The sequence below is a fragment of the Microchirus variegatus genome (assembly GCF_963457635.1).
Source record: "Microchirus variegatus genome assembly, chromosome: 15".
In the NCBI taxonomy this organism is placed as follows: domain Eukaryota; kingdom Metazoa; phylum Chordata; class Actinopteri; order Pleuronectiformes; family Soleidae; genus Microchirus; species Microchirus variegatus.
The window spans coordinates 10,063,988-10,080,608 of NC_139816.1; the positions used below are offsets into that span (position 1 = coordinate 10,063,988).

At 36.8% G+C, this 16,621-nt stretch overlaps 2 protein-coding genes across 2 annotated transcripts; one reads left to right on the plus strand and one right to left on the minus strand.

Annotated features, from left to right (window-relative positions):
* Nucleotides 1-329: 329 nt before the first annotated feature.
* Nucleotides 330-3,937, plus strand: fastkd3 (FAST kinase domains 3). The gene is made up of 7 exons (XM_083901853.1): nt 330-405; nt 668-2,132; nt 2,238-2,323; nt 3,094-3,268; nt 3,374-3,443; nt 3,533-3,647; nt 3,748-3,937. The coding sequence occupies exons 2-7, from the start codon at nt 698-700 to the stop codon at nt 3,844-3,846; spliced, it is 1,980 nt and encodes a 659-aa protein (XP_083757979.1). The 5' UTR covers nt 330-405; nt 668-697; the 3' UTR covers nt 3,847-3,937.
* An 80-nt stretch (nt 3,938-4,017) lies between these two features.
* On the minus strand, nt 4,018-6,685 carry chmp5b (charged multivesicular body protein 5b). Its single transcript, XM_083901945.1, has 8 exons — nt 6,544-6,685; nt 5,590-5,694; nt 5,400-5,446; nt 5,219-5,312; nt 5,057-5,128; nt 4,737-4,845; nt 4,468-4,583; nt 4,018-4,372 (listed from the first exon to the last, which is right to left on the minus strand). The coding sequence occupies exons 1-8, from the start codon at nt 6,610-6,612 to the stop codon at nt 4,322-4,324; spliced, it is 663 nt and encodes a 220-aa protein (XP_083758071.1). The 5' UTR covers nt 6,613-6,685; the 3' UTR covers nt 4,018-4,321.
* Between the last annotated feature and the right edge of the window lie 9,936 nt (nt 6,686-16,621).

The following is a 16,621-nucleotide window of genomic DNA, read 5'->3' on the forward strand; positions in this document are numbered from 1 at the left end:
GATTACATTAAAATATGGCTTCCTATGAAAGGAGCTGTATATGTTCTACATGTGGTGTGGTGCCTTCACGTTCAGACGAGGACGCTAACAGTCAGGGGATGGCAACACATACTTACTTGAACCTTGTGTCTCATGAAACCAGAACTGTAAAATATGTGGTTTGTTTAGTGGTTTTTGTTAAATATTTTACGCCCCTCTTCAAGTGATATTTTTGATGTACTTCCACTTGCATTATTATTCAAGGAAGTGTTTGATTTTTAGCATATCTTAGCAACTATCGATTGACAAATGTACGAGATGTCCGTGAACGCCTCGCTGTCGCGTACGGAAACGCGTTGGGTCGACTTCCCGTCTGTCAGTGGACCGGTTTGGTGGCGACCTTTCCACGATGTCCGGAAAGTCCAGGTCTGAATTTTGCCTGTTCTTGTGTTGTTTGCGTTTCATACTTGACTGTGTTAGTCATAACAGACGATAATAACCGGGAAATAAGCACGAATTATCGGGACTACCTGGTACGCTAATGGCTAAATAGCTAATGTTAGCTAACAGCAAGCCCATCAAGGTTGGCTGGTCGGCGATGAGAGAAGCACCGAAGGTTCTGTCTTCACTGATATTTTTGTTATATGCTATGTTGACATATGTTCGTCCTCATTTTGTTTTGATTTAGTTGGGTCTGAGCAGTCCTGGAGCAAGGGTCATGGCCCTGAAGATGATCCAGAAGGTCCCTCTGCTCTGGCAGATAGGGATTCACCGTGGCCCTCGTGTTACACCTGTGTGCCCCTTCGCCAGGCTCCTGAGAACTAACATCGCAGGTGAGCCCTCATGCGTCAGAAGACAGGGCTGCAAGAAGCCCCAGTCGGCCCATGGAGTTAGGAGCCTCACCACCATCGCCAGGGAGCCGTGCTTTGTCGCCAGCAGCTCCGTGGGACTCCACAAAGATTCTGTTCCACACCTCCGTTTGACGCAGCTGCATCGACCCACAGCTGCAGAGGAGCAGGAGTTCCAGCGGCGCATGGAGAGCTGCTCTTCCGCTCGTGAGGTCTTCAAATTGCTGCGCTCGGTGGAGATTTTATCCGACACCATGGCTGCTGCGGCGCTTCATCGGGTAGCCGACCTGGAGCAGGATGGACACTCACTGAAGGACCCAACAGTGCTGGAGGAAGACACTATCAGGGCCTTGTGCCTTCAGCTGGAGCAGGACTCTGGACGTCTGACAGATGCTGGGCTGGTATCAGCCCTGCTGGCCTGTACACGCCTTTTCTTGGATCCATGGAGCACTCTGATAGTGCGGCTGGTGTCTGAGAGCCAGGGTAGGCTTGACTGTGGGAATCTGAGCATACAGCAGCTGTGTACCTTAGGCCATGCAATGCTAGCCATAGAGGGTCCTGGTTGTGTTATACTGGAGCAGGTGATGGAGGACATCCAGAAGCAGGGCCCTGCCCAGTGGAGCCTCTCAGATCTCATATCTGTTTATAAGCTTCTGCAAGGTGGTGTGGGTGAGGATGGAAAGTACAGTGATCTGCTGAATGCCATGCACACCCACGCTCTGACAGTCACCTCCCGCATGGATTCTACTGCCGTCAGTGTGCTGCTTCATGCTCTTGTGACACTAAGACAGAATCAGGCCATGCCTCTCGTGATCAACCTGTGTAAGCAGGCTGTTCGGCATGTACCCCACTTTACTGATGAGGAGCTCACCCTTGTGGTTGGGGCGTTAATCCACTTTGGGCAGAGTGATCGTTACTTTGTCGAGGCACTGGAGAAGTACGTCCCTACTATGGCATTCACTTCCCACCCGGAGACGGTCACCAAGGTGATTCAGTTCTTTGGCAGGAGGAATGTTTTGTCCCCAACTGTGTTCGACACTGTTGCTGAGAGCTTTGTGTACCGAGCAGATAACTACAACACCAGCCAGGTGGCCAGGCAGATCATGGCTTTCGGGAAGCTGGGATATCTCCCGCCTAACGCAGCCCATGTGTTCAGGAAAGTTGAAAGCATCCTGCAAACGCGCTTTTCACAGTTCCAGCCTCGAACGCTGCTCGACCTGCTCCACGCCTGCATACTAGTGGAGAGGTTCCCTGTCAATTTTGTCTCCAAAGTCTTTGGCAGTTACTTCCTCGAGCAGCTGCAAGGTAAATTACCCTGGCAAGACACCTGCAGTATATAAGAATGTAAAAAAAAGATGTAATAATTGTCTCTTGTTGACATGCACGTTTGTGATTATGTTTGTACTAAAGAGCAAGACGCAAGAATGGATCGGGTTGTCCTGGCACAGCTGACTCAGCTCTACATGACGGTGAAGCTGGAGTGTCCTTTCTATCAGGTAAAATATTTATAACTACCCTGAAGGTTAAACATGACACAGAAGCTGGATGTCACACACTCTGATTTAAGATGACATCAGTTCACTTACCTGATAAAATACACTCAGTTTTGCTTCATTAAATTTTTCAAAACCTACAAAACCCTAGTTTTATTTCTCTTACATTTGAGATTAAACCAACACCTTTGACATATGACCCTTCACAGTGTCAAACTAATATGACACATTATTATGTATTCTACTTTCATTGAGCTGTTTTTATTTATACAAATACTATTACATTGTACAGTGTAACACTTCTTTGTACCCGGTGTATTTTTTAGCCTTAATGTAGGAGCCGAGCTGGAAATAACAAGATCAAATACAAATACAGTCTTGCCAAAATTCATGCCATATCCATGAACACAGCCAAAATTATTAAAAGACGAGACACACAACAGTCTCTAAGGGTGAAAGTTGTACTGCATAACTTATAAATGGCGAAGCAACAGCAGTATATTGTGGTAAAGTGTGCAAACAGGTTAGTGAATGATCACTCAGTCACGTCTGATGGTTTTCCTTGTCGAGCCAGTTTTCAGATGAGATGCAGCATAAAAATAATGTTACATCTTTTCTGTTCACAAAGACCAAACAGACGCAGAATAATAACATCAGCAACAATAAAAATCACCAAATGTTTCACAACGTCAGGTATCTCAGACTTGTAGACCCCTCTGTACTCTACTGATGAGTTTCTCCTGCCTCCTTTGTATGTCCCCCCTCCCCACCAGGGTCCCAAACTTCTTCCAAAGTATCGCGTCAAGTCTTTCCTTATTCCTGGACGCTCGATTGAGACGCTGGCAGACGGGCATCTGTACAACGCTGTGAAAACCGGACTGGTTGAATTGCTCGGGGCTCGTTTATACTTTGGATCCAAAGTTCTGACACCGTACTGCTACACGCTTGGTAACAGACTTCACAACAGACTTCACAACAGACTTCACAACAGCTCTTTAATGTTTCCTATGGTTTGCCTGGAAATGGCTTATCGTTTTTGTTTTGTTGTTGTAGATGTGGAGATAAAACTCGATGAAGACGGATTTGTGCTTCCTGCCAGTCAAAATGATGAGGTGTACAAGAGGTAAGCCGTGTTTTGATTTTTTTTTTTTTTTAAATACTATTTCTCTGTACCAGATGTAAAATCTCACTGATGTTTCCTTTAATTTACAGAATTGCTCTTTGCATTGATGGACAAAAGAGGTTCACGACAAACGTGAGGAAGCTGCTCGGGAAAGAGGCCATCAAGCAGCGACACCTGAGGCTTCTGGGATATGAAGTTGTTCAGGTTCGCCCCTCACGTTCACTCTGAACACTTGAAACATTCATGTTCCTGAGGGAGTTCTGTCACTGATCAATGTGTTTTCTCTTATTTTTTTGTCTTCTAGATTCCTTACTATGAATTTGAAAACCTGGAAACCATGAGCAGCATCGTAGAATATCTGCACAAAAAAATCTTCCCTCACACGTACAGGTTGAGTTGGTGATGATAAGATGTGACGCATCAGAAGATGTTGCCTGTTTTAGAGCATATTCTTACTTGGAGAAATCAGTATTTATTTTTGCTAAGATGTCGGTACCAAATAAATGTTTTTAAGTTATCAAGTATGCACTTTTCTTGAACAAATAATGACTTTAGTATATCACACCATGTGAAGTGTTGTTTGAAAAATATAATTTATTGTTGTTCTTGGCGAATGCAATGCTGAGAAGACTGTACAAAGATAAGGTAATCCCAATTCTCCCAAGTCACCCTAAGATATGTATGAAAAAGCTCACTCGTATAGAATAACCATAACTTTTAATTACAAAACCTGATAAGAAGTGATAGTTTTCCATCATTTGTTGGACAGTAGAAGCTTTGGTTTGCTAAGGCAGAAGGAGTGTCATTTTGGATAAATACAAAAAAAACGGTTAAAAAATTATCTAAAATTAGCACGAGTGCAGAAAAGAAGCACATGTTTATGTAGCAGGAATCTGAGGGAGACCGAACTCGTCCACGAGAACACCGTCCTGTGACACACAAGAAGAGATGTATGTTAATAAAGCTACTGAAAATGAATGATGACATTCATGTTAAACTGAAATGTCTTAAAATGGACAAGTACTCTGTTGGTTGACTTGTCGCCAGGGAGACCCTCTGGGATGGAAGGAGCTGTCGCGGCCTCATCCAGGTAGGAGCTGTCGTCATCCATCAGGAACTCATCTCCCAAAGCATCCAGCTCTGTGGACACAGCAGTTTAAGCTACCATGAAATTGTATGTATCACTGGACAAATATGCAACATATGATATATATCTACATATATATTATTAAATGTATACATTTTGGACTCATGGGGTTAAAGTTAAAGTAAAAACGGTGCTAATTTCCTGACCTGCTTCCAAGTCGTCATCATCAATTTCAGGTGTGCCATAACTTCGGCTCATGGCCTCCTGGATTTCGTTGGCGTCCTCCATCATGTCTTCAAGTTGATCATGCATATCCTAAATATCGAGAACCAAAGAGATGAGTTATTCTCCATCTGGCTGTCTTGTAAAACAATCGACAAAGAACTAAAAAATTGTCTGCTTTAAGCACAGGTCCATTACGTAAATTATTGTAGGACAATAATGCACAAGTTTAGTGTTCCCCACTCTCAATGAGAATTACATCCAGCTTCGGGTAATTTGCAAAAATTAAAAAAAAGTAAAATACCTCAATCTTATCGATTTTGACATCCTTGTATGCTTTCTTCATGTCTTTCAGGCCGACTTTCATGGCATCAACCTAAAAAAGAAAAACAAATGTGTGAGGAAAATCATATTTTTTTTCCCCCATCATACTCTTTGTTTATGTCTTCAAGTCATGCCCTCTTACTGTGGTTTTAGTGTCTTTAAGGTTCTGGATTGTGTAGTTAGTTTGTTCCATATTAAAGGACTGCTGCATCAGGTTATCTCTCTGGCCCTCGTACCTGGAGATGACGTAAAATTAGGCTTTAATAATAGTTGAAATGTGACTGGGACAGTTTAAAAACACAGAGGAGATTCAAAGTACTTACATTCGCTTCTGCTTCAGGACTCTCAAGGCCTTTTGCTTCACCATGTTCTAGAAGAAGCAAATGAATGACCGTGCAAAGTAAAAAACATGTTTGAAACCTACAGATCAAGACTTATATATATATATATTTTTTTAAGACAGAGCCCATTCTGTCCTTTGTTTCACAGCAGCTGTGGAGATAAAACACTCACCTTTGAAGGTCCATCTCTCATTTTTTTCATCTGGTCCTTGTACTTGACAAGTTCAGCATCTAGTCGAGCAATCTTCTTGTCAATGGACTCCGCTCGATTGTCAACCTGAGAGTAGGAAACAGACAACAGGACATCAGCTATTGAGAGGCGACGGATACCGAAAACATGCTCTCTGATTCAAGCTCCTTGAATGTGAAACAGTGAAGTGAATATCTTTGATTTGAGGACCAAAAACATGGTGGACATTGTCAATTTGGATTATCCTGTCTATTTTATGTATTGTTGATATGGAAAGCACTTTGTTCAATTCTGTTGATTTTAAATGTGCTATAGAAATGAATCTGATTGGTAATTGATAATTTTTTTATGATAACTTGCCCGATGCTCGTTTATGAAAATAATGTAATATTTAGTAACAGACCAGACAGAATAACTTTAATCTGAAAGTACAAAAGACTTTTATTGCCACTGCATTGGGAATACAACGGAAAATGTAATATACTACTTCCTCTCAGTCTGCTAACAATAGCAGCAGTCTGACTAAAACCTGTTTAACAGGTTGAATAGTGCTTTCTCACTGTAGAAATAAAATGGTTTCCATTGCGTGACTCAAATTCCGCAAATTTACATAACGCCGATTAAATATCTGAACACAGACTCGGTGTTTTACGATAATACGGTGAGTTATGGTCCACTAATGTTGTCACAACAGCATGTTAAATATGAACACCAGCTTGTACCACACTGCCTGCTGTTGATAATGTAACTTAATTTAACTGTGAGTGATAAAAGTTGGTTTTAATATCCAAATACGCCGGATAAAAGAAGGTAAAACTTGGCCTGGTTTCTGCTCATAAAGTCGGCTAACAGTTAGCTTACCCAGCTAAGAAGGGACCCATCTTTGTTTACTTTGTTTAAGACAGCGTTCAGAACTCGTTCTAACATTATACTTACACTTCCTATGCAGTCCGTGAGGTTCGGTGGCGGACCCTTGGGTTTTCCTTTGCCGAATATGCGGTTCATTTTGGCGGAATTACAACTCTAAGAAAGGAAAAACAATCGCTTTCGCTCGCTGACAACGTCCGACAGAGTGAACGCACCCGGAAAAGCCCTTTACTATGACGTCAGCGCGGTGCAATCACATGACCATGAGTCGTTCAGCCACGCCCTCCACGTACAGTGATTTAAAAAGCAGGTTCCCCAGTTAGTAAACGATGTTCCCATTTAGAGGAAAATAGACATTTTCTATTTTTATTCACACTATATCCATAGTTCTCAAATTGTGGCACATGTACCATCAGTGATAAGTGAGCTTCCTCTGCTTTTAACACATTATTCTTTGTCTGTTATTCTTTGCGCGCCCTCCCCTCTCGATAAATCTAATTGGAATCATCCACTTCCCGTTTGCCAGTGCGACCTTCCACACACGAGGCCAGCAGCAGCAAGAGGAGGAGGAGGACGAGGAGCAGCGGGGACAAACATGGTAACTGCTGCTTAAAAATGATCCACACATTTCTTAGATGTTCTGTTGATGCTCTGTTCACAGCTGTTGTTAACAACATCCGACCTGAGTGATCCGATCACAGGTGTTCAGATTACATCTGCTGCTGCTGCTAATGCTAATGCTAATGCTAATGTGACTGCTCCACAGTAAACACACACCTTTCATTTAATTTGTCTTCACAGACAACACATGATGTTGTTTTCTCTTATTTTATTTTTATATTCTTATCTCTTAATTATTTTTCTTTGTTTGGTTCCAGAAAATGTTTGAAGAATGTTTGATCAGTGTTTCCCAAACCTGGAAATGATGATTCTCATTTATTTATCCACAAACCAAAAACTATTCAGTTTTAATTATTTATTTGTTATAAGGAACAAAGAAATCAGAAAATGTTCAACATTAGTAATCATAAAAAGAAACAACAACAAAAAACAATTAATAGATTATTTAAGTATTTGACTATTCATTTAGTAATGGTTTAATAATGCGGTAATCATTGTATCCCTACTTGGTTTTATATTTTTTTTAAATTAATTATCATATACGATTAATCACGATATTTGCAATATCATATTTTGCGCTATTCTGACAGCGCTAGTGAAAGTGAGAACTTGGCACCATCTAGTGGACTGAAATGTTAATTTATTTAGTTATTTTTTAATGCCAATCCAAAAAAGTTTGACGTTTATTTGTAACATCAGTTAAAGAAATATAAAGAAAAAATATTAATACTTAATGTCTCAAAAGCGATATCATTTTGTCACATAAACTATCGCCATATTTCACTGTATTTGTTTTCCCCCCCACCACCACGACTAATAATACACTCAAACAGCGTCACATACTGTGTGCAACCATAGCAAGCACAACAACATTAGCTGTACGTAAAGTTGATATGAGAACATTATCATTTCCAGGTTTAACGAACCCTCATCAACATTTTCTGACATTTTCTGGACCAAACCATGAATCCAGACAATAATGGACAGTTTAATCCATTATGAAAACAATGGCTAGTTGTAGCCCCAGAACAAACACAAATGGTGTACATGTGTATTTGTTTATCGAGCAGTAAAGTAGGATTCACATGTGATTTCATCACCTCAGACGGACGTTAACAGCACTTGTCAACAGAGCCTCTGTTTAATGTGTCTGCATTGATTTTCATTGTTAACATGTGACTTTAGTGAAAACCACATTCACTTGTTGGCTCATTTTTCATGATTCAGACAGTCCAACTCACCTAAAGCTGTTTGGAGCTCCTCAGTGTTGGGATGTTAACACAAAAACTTCAGAAACACTCATTTTGGACAATAAACCTTCTTTATTCAAACTTTAGATGATCCATGTTTAGCTCACTGCACCTTCTAAATACCGTTATTGTTCACTACTTCACTAATGTTTCAGCCACTCCCACATTTGTACGAAACACAGACTAACAGCTGCAGTTATAGGAATAGTTTGGGCTTCACAAACCCCAAACTATCCCTTTAACTGCAGCTGTTATTGGGACTTTATTATAAATGTGGGAGTGGCTGAAACATTAGTTAAAGGTGCAGTGCAGTTCAAAAATGGTCAAAAAAATTGTAAAAAAAAAAGTCATGGTAAAGTATGTCCTCCAAAAATGGTCAAAAAAGTCATAGTATAGCATGTTGTCCAAAAATGGTCAAAAAAGTCATAGTATATTATGTCTTCCAAAAAGGTCATAGTATAGTATGTCGTCCAAAAATGGTCAGAAAAGTCATAGTATAATAGGTCATCCAAAAATGGTCAAAAAAGTCATAGTATAGTATGTGGTTCTTAAATGGTCAAAAAAGTCATAGTATAGTATGTCCTCCAAAAATTGTCAAAAAAGTCATAGTATAGTATGTCATCCAAAAATGGGCAAAATTGGTCAAAAAAGTCATAGATTAGTATGTCGTCCATAAATGGTCAAAAAAGTCATAGTATAGTATGTCGTCCAAAAAAGGTCAAAATTGGTCAAAAAAGTCACAGTATAGTATGTCGTCCAAAAATGGGCAAAAAAGTCATCGTATAGTATGTCGTCCAAAAATGGGCAAAATTGGTCAAAAAAGTCATAGATTAGTATGTCGTCCATAAATGGTCAAAAAAGTCATAGTATAGTATGTCGTCCAAAAATGGTCAAAAAAGTCATAGTATAGTATGTCGTCCAAAAATGGTCAAAAACGTCATAGTATAATATGTCGTCCAAAAATTTTCAAAAAAGACATAGATTAGTATGTCGTCCATAAATGGTCAAAAAAGTCATAGTATAGTATGTCGTCAAAAAAGTCATAGTATAATATGTCGTCCAAAAATGGTCAAAAAAGTCATAGTATAGTATGTCGTCCATAAATGGTCAAAAAAGTCATAGATTAGTATGTCGTCCATAAATGGTCAAAAAAGTCATAGTATAGTATGTCGTCCAAAAATTGTCAAAAAAGTCATAGTATAGTATGTCGTCCAAAAATGGTCAAAAACGTCATAGTATAATATGTCGTCCAAAAATTGTCAAAAAGACATAGTATAGCATGTCGTCCAAAAATGGTCAAAAAAGTTATAATATAGTATGTCGTCCAAAAAGTCATAGTATAGTATGTCGTCCAAAAATGGTCAAAAATTGTTAAAGTCATAGTATAGTATGTCATTCAAAAATGGTCAAAATTGGTCAAAAAAGTCACAGTATAGTATGTCGTCCAAAAATGGGCAAAAAAGTCATCGTATAGTATGTCGTCCAAAAAGTCATAGTATAGTATGTCGTCCAAAAATTGTCAAAAAAGTCATAGTATAGTATGTCATTCAAAAATGGTCAAAATTGGTCAAAAAAGTCACAGTATAGTATGTCGTCCAAAAATGGGCAAAAAAGTCATCGTATAGTATGTCGTCCAAAAATGGGCAAAATTGGTCAAAAAAGTCATAGATTAGTATGTCGTCCATAAATGGTCAAAAAAGTCATAGTATAGTATGTCGTCCAAAAATGGTCGAAAAAGTCATAGTATAGTATGTCGTCCGTAAATGGTTAAAAAAGACATAGTATAGTATGCCGTCCAAAAATGGTCAAAAAAGTAATAGTATAACATGTCGTCCAAAAATGGTCAATAAAGTCATAGTATAGCATGTCGTCCAAAAATGGTCAAAAAAGTCATAGTATAGCATGTCGTCCAAAAATGGGCAAAAAGGTCATCGTATAGTATGTCGTCTAAAAATGGGCAAAATTGGTCAAAAAAGTCATAGATTAGTATGTCGTCCATAAATGGTCAAAAAAGTCATAGTATAGCATGTCGTCCAAAAATGGTCAAAAAAGTCATAGTATAGTATGTCATCCAAAGATGGGCAAAATTGGTAAAAAAAGTCATAGATTAGTATGTCGTCCATAAATGGTCAAAAAAGTCATAGTATAGTATGTCCTCCAAAAATGGTCAAAATTGGTCAAAAAAGTCATAGTATAGTATGTCCTCCAAAAATGGTCAAAAAAGTCATAGATTAGTATGTCGTCCATAAATGGTCAAAAAAGTCATAGTATAGTATGTCGTCCAAAAATGGTCAAAAAAGTCATAGTATAGTATGTCGTCCAAAAATGGTCAAAAACGTCATAGTATAATATGTCGTCCAAAAATTTTCAAAAAAGACATAGATTAGTATGTCGTCCGTAAATGGTCAAAAAAGTCATAGTATAGTATGTCGTCAAAAAAGTCATAGTATAATATGTCGTCCAAAAATGGTCAAAAAAGTCATAGTATAGTATGTCGTCCATAAATGGTCAAAAAAGTCATAGATTAGTATGTCGTCCATAAATGGTCAAAAAAGTCATAGTATAGTATGTCGTCCAAAAATTGTCAAAAAAGTCATAGTATAGTATGTCGTCCAAAAATGGTCAAAAACGTCATAGTATAATATGTCGTCCAAAAATTGTCAAAAAAGACATAGTATAGCATGTCGTCCAAAAATGGTCAAAAAAGTTATAATATAGTATGTCGTCCAAAAAGTCATAGTATAGTATGTCGTCCAAAAATGGTCAAAAATTGTTAAAGTCATAGTATAGTATGTCATTCAAAAATGGTCAAAATTGGTCAAAAAAGTCACAGTATAGTATGTCGTCCAAAAATGGGCAAAAAAGTCATCGTATAGTATGTCGTCCAAAAAGTCATAGTATAGTATGTCGTCCAAAAATTGTCAAAAAAGTCATAGTATAGTATGTCATTCAAAAATGGTCAAAATTGGTCAAAAAAGTCACAGTATAGTATGTCGTCCAAAAATGGGCAAAAAAGTCATCGTATAGTATGTCGTCCAAAAATGGGCAAAATTGGTCAAAAAAGTCATAGATTAGTATGTCGTCCATAAATGGTCAAAAAAGTCATAGTATAGTATGTCGTCCAAAAATGGTCGAAAAAGTCATAGTATAGTATGTCGTCCGTAAATGGTTAAAAAAGACATAGTATAGTATGCCGTCCAAAAATGGTCAAAAAAGTAATAGTATAACATGTCGTCCAAAAATGGTCAATAAAGTCATAGTATAGCATGTCGTCCAAAAATGGTCAAAAAAGTCATAGTATAGCATGTCGTCCAAAAATGGGCAAAAAGGTCATCGTATAGTATGTCGTCTAAAAATGGGCAAAATTGGTCAAAAAAGTCATAGATTAGTATGTCGTCCATAAATGGTCAAAAAAGTCATAGTATAGCATGTCGTCCAAAAATGGTCAAAAAAGTCATAGTATAGTATGTCATCCAAAGATGGGCAAAATTGGTAAAAAAAGTCATAGATTAGTATGTCGTCCATAAATGGTCAAAAAAGTCATAGTATAGTATGTCCTCCAAAAATGGTCAAAATTGGTCAAAAAAGTCATAGTATAGTATGTCCTCCAAAAATGGTCAAAAAAGTCATAGTATAGTATGTCGTCCAAAAATGGTCAAAAAAGTCATAGTATAGTATGTGGTTCTTAAATGGTCAAAAAAGTCATAGTATAGTATGTCCTCCAAAAATGGTAAAAAAAAGTCATAGTATAGTAAGTCATCCAAAGATGGGCAAAATTGGTAAAAAAAGTCATAGATTAGTATGTCGTCCATAAATTGTCAAAAAAGTCATAGTATAATATGTGGTCCAAAAATGGTAAAAAAAGTCATAGTATAGCATGTTCTCCAAAAATGGTCAAAAAAGTCATAGTATATTATGTCGTCCAAAAAGGTCATAGATTAGTATGTCGTCCATAAATGGTCAAAAAAGTCATAGTATAGTATGTCGTCCAAAAATGGTCAAAAACGTCATAGTATAATATGTCGTCCAAAAATGGTCAAAAAAGACATAGTATAGCATGTCGTACAAAAATGGTCAAAAAAGTCATAGTATAGCATGTCGTCCAAAAATGGTCAAAAAAGTCATAGTATAGTATGTCGTCCAAAAATGGTCAAAAAAGTCATAGTATAGTATAGCATGTCGTCCAAAAATGGTCAAAAAAGTCATAGTATAGTAAGTCGTCCAAAAATGATCAATTTTTTTTTAAAAGTCATAGTATAGTACGTTGTCCAAAAATGGTAAAAAAAAAAAGTCATAGTATAGTATGTCGTCCAAAAAGTCATGGTATAGTATGTCGTCCAAAAATGGTCAAAAATTGTTAAAGTCATAGAATAGTATGTCATTCAAAAATGGTCAAAATTGGTCAAAAAAGTCACAGTATAGTATGTCGTCCAAAAATGGGCAAAAATGTCATCGTATAGTATGTCGTCCAAAAATGGGCAAAATTGGTCAAAAAAGTCATAGATTAGTATGTCGTCCATAAATGGTCGAAAAAGTCATAGTATAGCATGTCGTCCAAAAATGGTCAAAAAAGTCATAGTGTAGTATGTCATCCAAAAATGGGCAAAATTGGTAAAAAAAGTCATAGTATAGTATGTCGTCCATAAATGGTCAAAAAAGTCATAGTATAGTATGTCGTCCAAAAATGGTCAAAATTGGTCAAAAAAGTCATAGTATAATATGTCCTCCAAAAATGGTCAAAAAAGTCATAGTATAGTATGTCGTCCAAAAATGGTCAAAAAAGTCATAGTATAGTAGGTCGTCCAAAAATGGTCAAAAACGTCATAGTATAATATGTCGTCCCAAAATGGTCAAAAAGACATAGTATAGCATGTCGTCCAAAAATGGTCAAAAAAGTCATAGTATAGCATGTCGTCCAAAAATGGTCAAAAAAGTCATAGTATAGTATGTCATCCAAAAATGGGCAAAATTGGTAAAAAAAAGTCATAGATTAGTATGTCGTCCATAAATGGTCAAAAAAGTCATAGTATAGTATGTCCTCCAAAAATGGTCAAAAAAGTCATAGTATAGTATGTTCTCCAAAAATGATCAAAAAAGTCATAGTATAGTATGTCGTCCAAAAATGGTCAAAAAAGTCATAGTATAATATGTGGTCCAAAAATGGTCAAAAAAGTCATAGTATAGCTTGTCGTCCAAAAATGGTCAAAAAAGTCTTAATATAGTATGACGTCCAAAAATGGTAAAAAAAAGTCATAGATTTGTATGTCGTCCATAAATGGTCAGAAAAGTCATAGTATAGTATGTCGTCCAAAAATGGTCAAAAAAGTCATAGTATAGTATGTCGTCTAAAAAATTGGGCAAAAAAGTCATAGTATAATATGTCGTCCAAAAATGGTCAAAAAAGTCAAAGTATAGTATGTCGTCCAAAAATGGTCAAAAAAGTCATAGATTAGTATGTCGTCCATAAATGGTCAAAAAAGTCATAGTATAGTATGTCGTCCAAAAATGGTCAAAAACGTCATAGTATAATATGTCGTCCAAAAATGGTCAAAAAAGACATAGTATAGCATGTCGTACAAAAATGGTCAAAAAAGTCATAGTATAATATGTCGTCCAAAAATGGTCAAAAAAGACATAGTATAGCATGTCGTCCAAAAATGGTCAAAAAAGTCATAGTATAGTATGTCGTCCAAAAATGGTCAAAAAAGTCATAGTATAGTAAGTCGTCCAAAAGTGGTCAAAAAAGTCATAGTATAGCATGTCGTCCAAAAATGGTCAAAAAAGTCATAGTATAGTATGTCGTCCACAAATGGTCAAAAAAGTCATAGTATAGTAAGTCGTCCAAAAATGATCAAATTTTTTTTTAAAAGTCATAGTATAGTACGTTGTCCAAAAATGGTAAAAAAAAGAAAAAGTCATAGTATAGTATGTCGTCCAAAAAGTCATAGTATAGTATGTCGTCCAAAAATGGTCAAAAATGGTTAAAGTCATAGAATAGTATGTCATTCAAAAATGGTCAAAATTGGTCAAAAAAGTCACAGTATAGTATGTCGTCCAAAAATGGGCAAAAATGTCATCGTATAGTATGTCGTCCAAAAATGGGCAAAATTGGTCAAAAAAGTCATAGATTAGTATGTCGTCCATAAATGGTCAAAAAAGTCATAGTATAGTATGCCGTCCAAAAATGGGCAAAAAAGTAATAGTATAACATGTCGTCCAAAAATGGTCAAAAAAGTCATAGTATAGTAAGTCGTCCAAAAATGATCAATTTTTTTTTAAAAGTCATAGTATAGTACGTCGTCCAAAAATGGTCAAAAAAGTCATAGTATAGTATGTCATCCAAAAATGGGCAAAATTGGTAAAAAAAAGTCATAGATTAGTATGTCGTCCATAAATGGTCAAAAAAGTCATAGTATAGTATGTCCTCCAAAAATGGTCAAAAAAGTCATAGTATAGTATGTTCTCCAAAAATGATCAAAAAAGTCATAGTATAGTATGTCGTCCAAAAATGGTCAAAAAAGTCTTAATATAGTATGACGTCCAAAAATGGTAAAAAAAAGTCATAGATTTATGTCGTCCATAAATGGTCAGAAAAGTCATAGTATAGTATGTCGTCCAAAAATGGTCAAAAAAGTCATAGTATAGTATGTCGTCTAAAAAATTGGGCAAAAAAGTCATAGTATAATATGTCGTCCAAAAATGGTCAAAAAAGTCATAGATTAGTATGTCGTCCATAAATGGTCAAAAAAGTCATAGTATAGTATGTCGTCCAAAAATGGTCAAAAACGTCATAGTATAATATGTCGTCCAAAAATGGTCAAAAAAGACATAGTATAGCATGTCGTACAAAAATGGTCAAAAAAGTCATAGTATAATATGTCGTCCAAAAATGGTCAAAAAAGACATAGTATAGCATGTCGTCCAAAAATGGTCAAAAAAGTCATAGTATAGTATGTCGTCCAAAAATGGTCAAAAAAGTCATAGTATAGTAAGTCGTCCAAAAGTGGTCAAAAAAGTCATAGTATAGCATGTCGTCCAAAAATGGTCAAAAAAGTCATAGTATAGTATGTCGTCCACAAATGGTCAAAAAAGTCATAGTATAGTAAGTCGTCCAAAAATGATCAAATTTTTTTTTAAAAGTCATAGTATAGTACGTTGTCCAAAAATGGTAAAAAAAAAAAAAGTCATAGTATAGTATGTCGTCCAAAAAGTCATAGTATAGTATGTCGTCCAAAAATGGTCAAAAATGGTTAAAGTCATAGAATAGTATGTCATTCAAAAATGGTCAAAATTGGTCAAAAAAGTCACAGTATAGTTTGTCGTCCAAAAATGGGCAAAAATGTCATCGTATAGTATGTCGTCCAAAAATGGGCAAAATTGGTCAAAAAAGTCATAGATTAGTATGTCGTCCATAAATGGTCAAAAAAGTCATAGTATAGTATGCCGTCCAAAAATGGGCAAAAAAGTAATAGTATAACATGTCGTCCAAAAATGGTCAAAAAAGTCATAGTATAGTAAGTCGTCCAAAAATGATCAATTTTTTTTTAAAAGTCATAGTATAGTACGTTGTCCAAAAATGGTAAAAAATAAAAAAAGTCATAGTATAGTATGTCGTCCGAAAATGGTCAAAATTGGTTAAAAAAGTCACAGTATAGTATGTCGTCCAAAAATGTATGGATAAACATGGTCTATTGGTAAAAAATAAGTGTTTCTCAAGTTTCTATGTTAACATCCCAACACTGAAGAGCTCCAAACAGCTGCAGTTGAGTTGGACTGGCTTCAGCATGAAAAACGAGTGAATGTGTTTTTCACTAAAGTCATCTGTTAACAATTGAAGAATTATGTGCACGCATTAATCACCCAGAAGTCTAATTAATGTGCTGATGATTTTTAAGCAGCAGTTACTGGACACCTGGACCCCAACTGTCTGGTGGACTTTCCTGTCATTTTTTCTGTTTTTTTTTTAATGAATTTTTGTGCAAAAATTGTGAAATAAAATGTCATAACCCCCCCCTTTTATGTATCTGGGGGTCCGGGGGGACACAAGCCCAGCCCCGTTCTCCTACCTACACACCACCACATGCACATGCACCGCCACCTGTGAGTAATCTCTTGGGACTCCGAGGTGGAATCGAACCAGTCATCACCGGACTGGCACAACCTTGCGGTTGCGAACTAATCCACCGCGCCACACATCCCTGAGAGATTGGAGAGCTCTTAGTGCTTTTCACTGTTCACTTTAGCACCCTAACTGTTGAAGTATAAAGCAATTGAAC

Excerpts from the sequence above, each read along its gene's own strand:
- fastkd3 (XM_083901853.1), top strand. The coding sequence starts at position 698 with ATGGCCCTGAAGATGATCCAGAAGGTCCCTCTGCTCTGGCAGATAGGG. Across the intron at positions 2,133-2,237 it reads CTTCCTCGAGCAGCTGCAAG|AGCAAGACGCAAGAATGGAT; the intron begins GTAAATTACCCT and ends TTTGTACTAAAG. Across the intron at positions 3,269-3,373 it reads ACCGTACTGCTACACGCTTG|ATGTGGAGATAAAACTCGAT; the intron begins GTAACAGACTTC and ends TTGTTGTTGTAG.
- chmp5b (XM_083901945.1), bottom strand. The coding sequence starts at position 6,612 with ATGAACCGCATATTCGGCAAAGGAAAACCCAAGGGTCCGCCACCGAAC. Across the intron at positions 5,695-6,543 it reads TCACGGACTGCATAGGAAGT|GTTGACAATCGAGCGGAGTC; the intron begins GTAAGTATAATG and ends TCCTACTCTCAG. Across the intron at positions 4,584-4,736 it reads TGATGACGACTTGGAAGCAG|AGCTGGATGCTTTGGGAGAT; the intron begins GTCAGGAAATTA and ends CTGTGTCCACAG.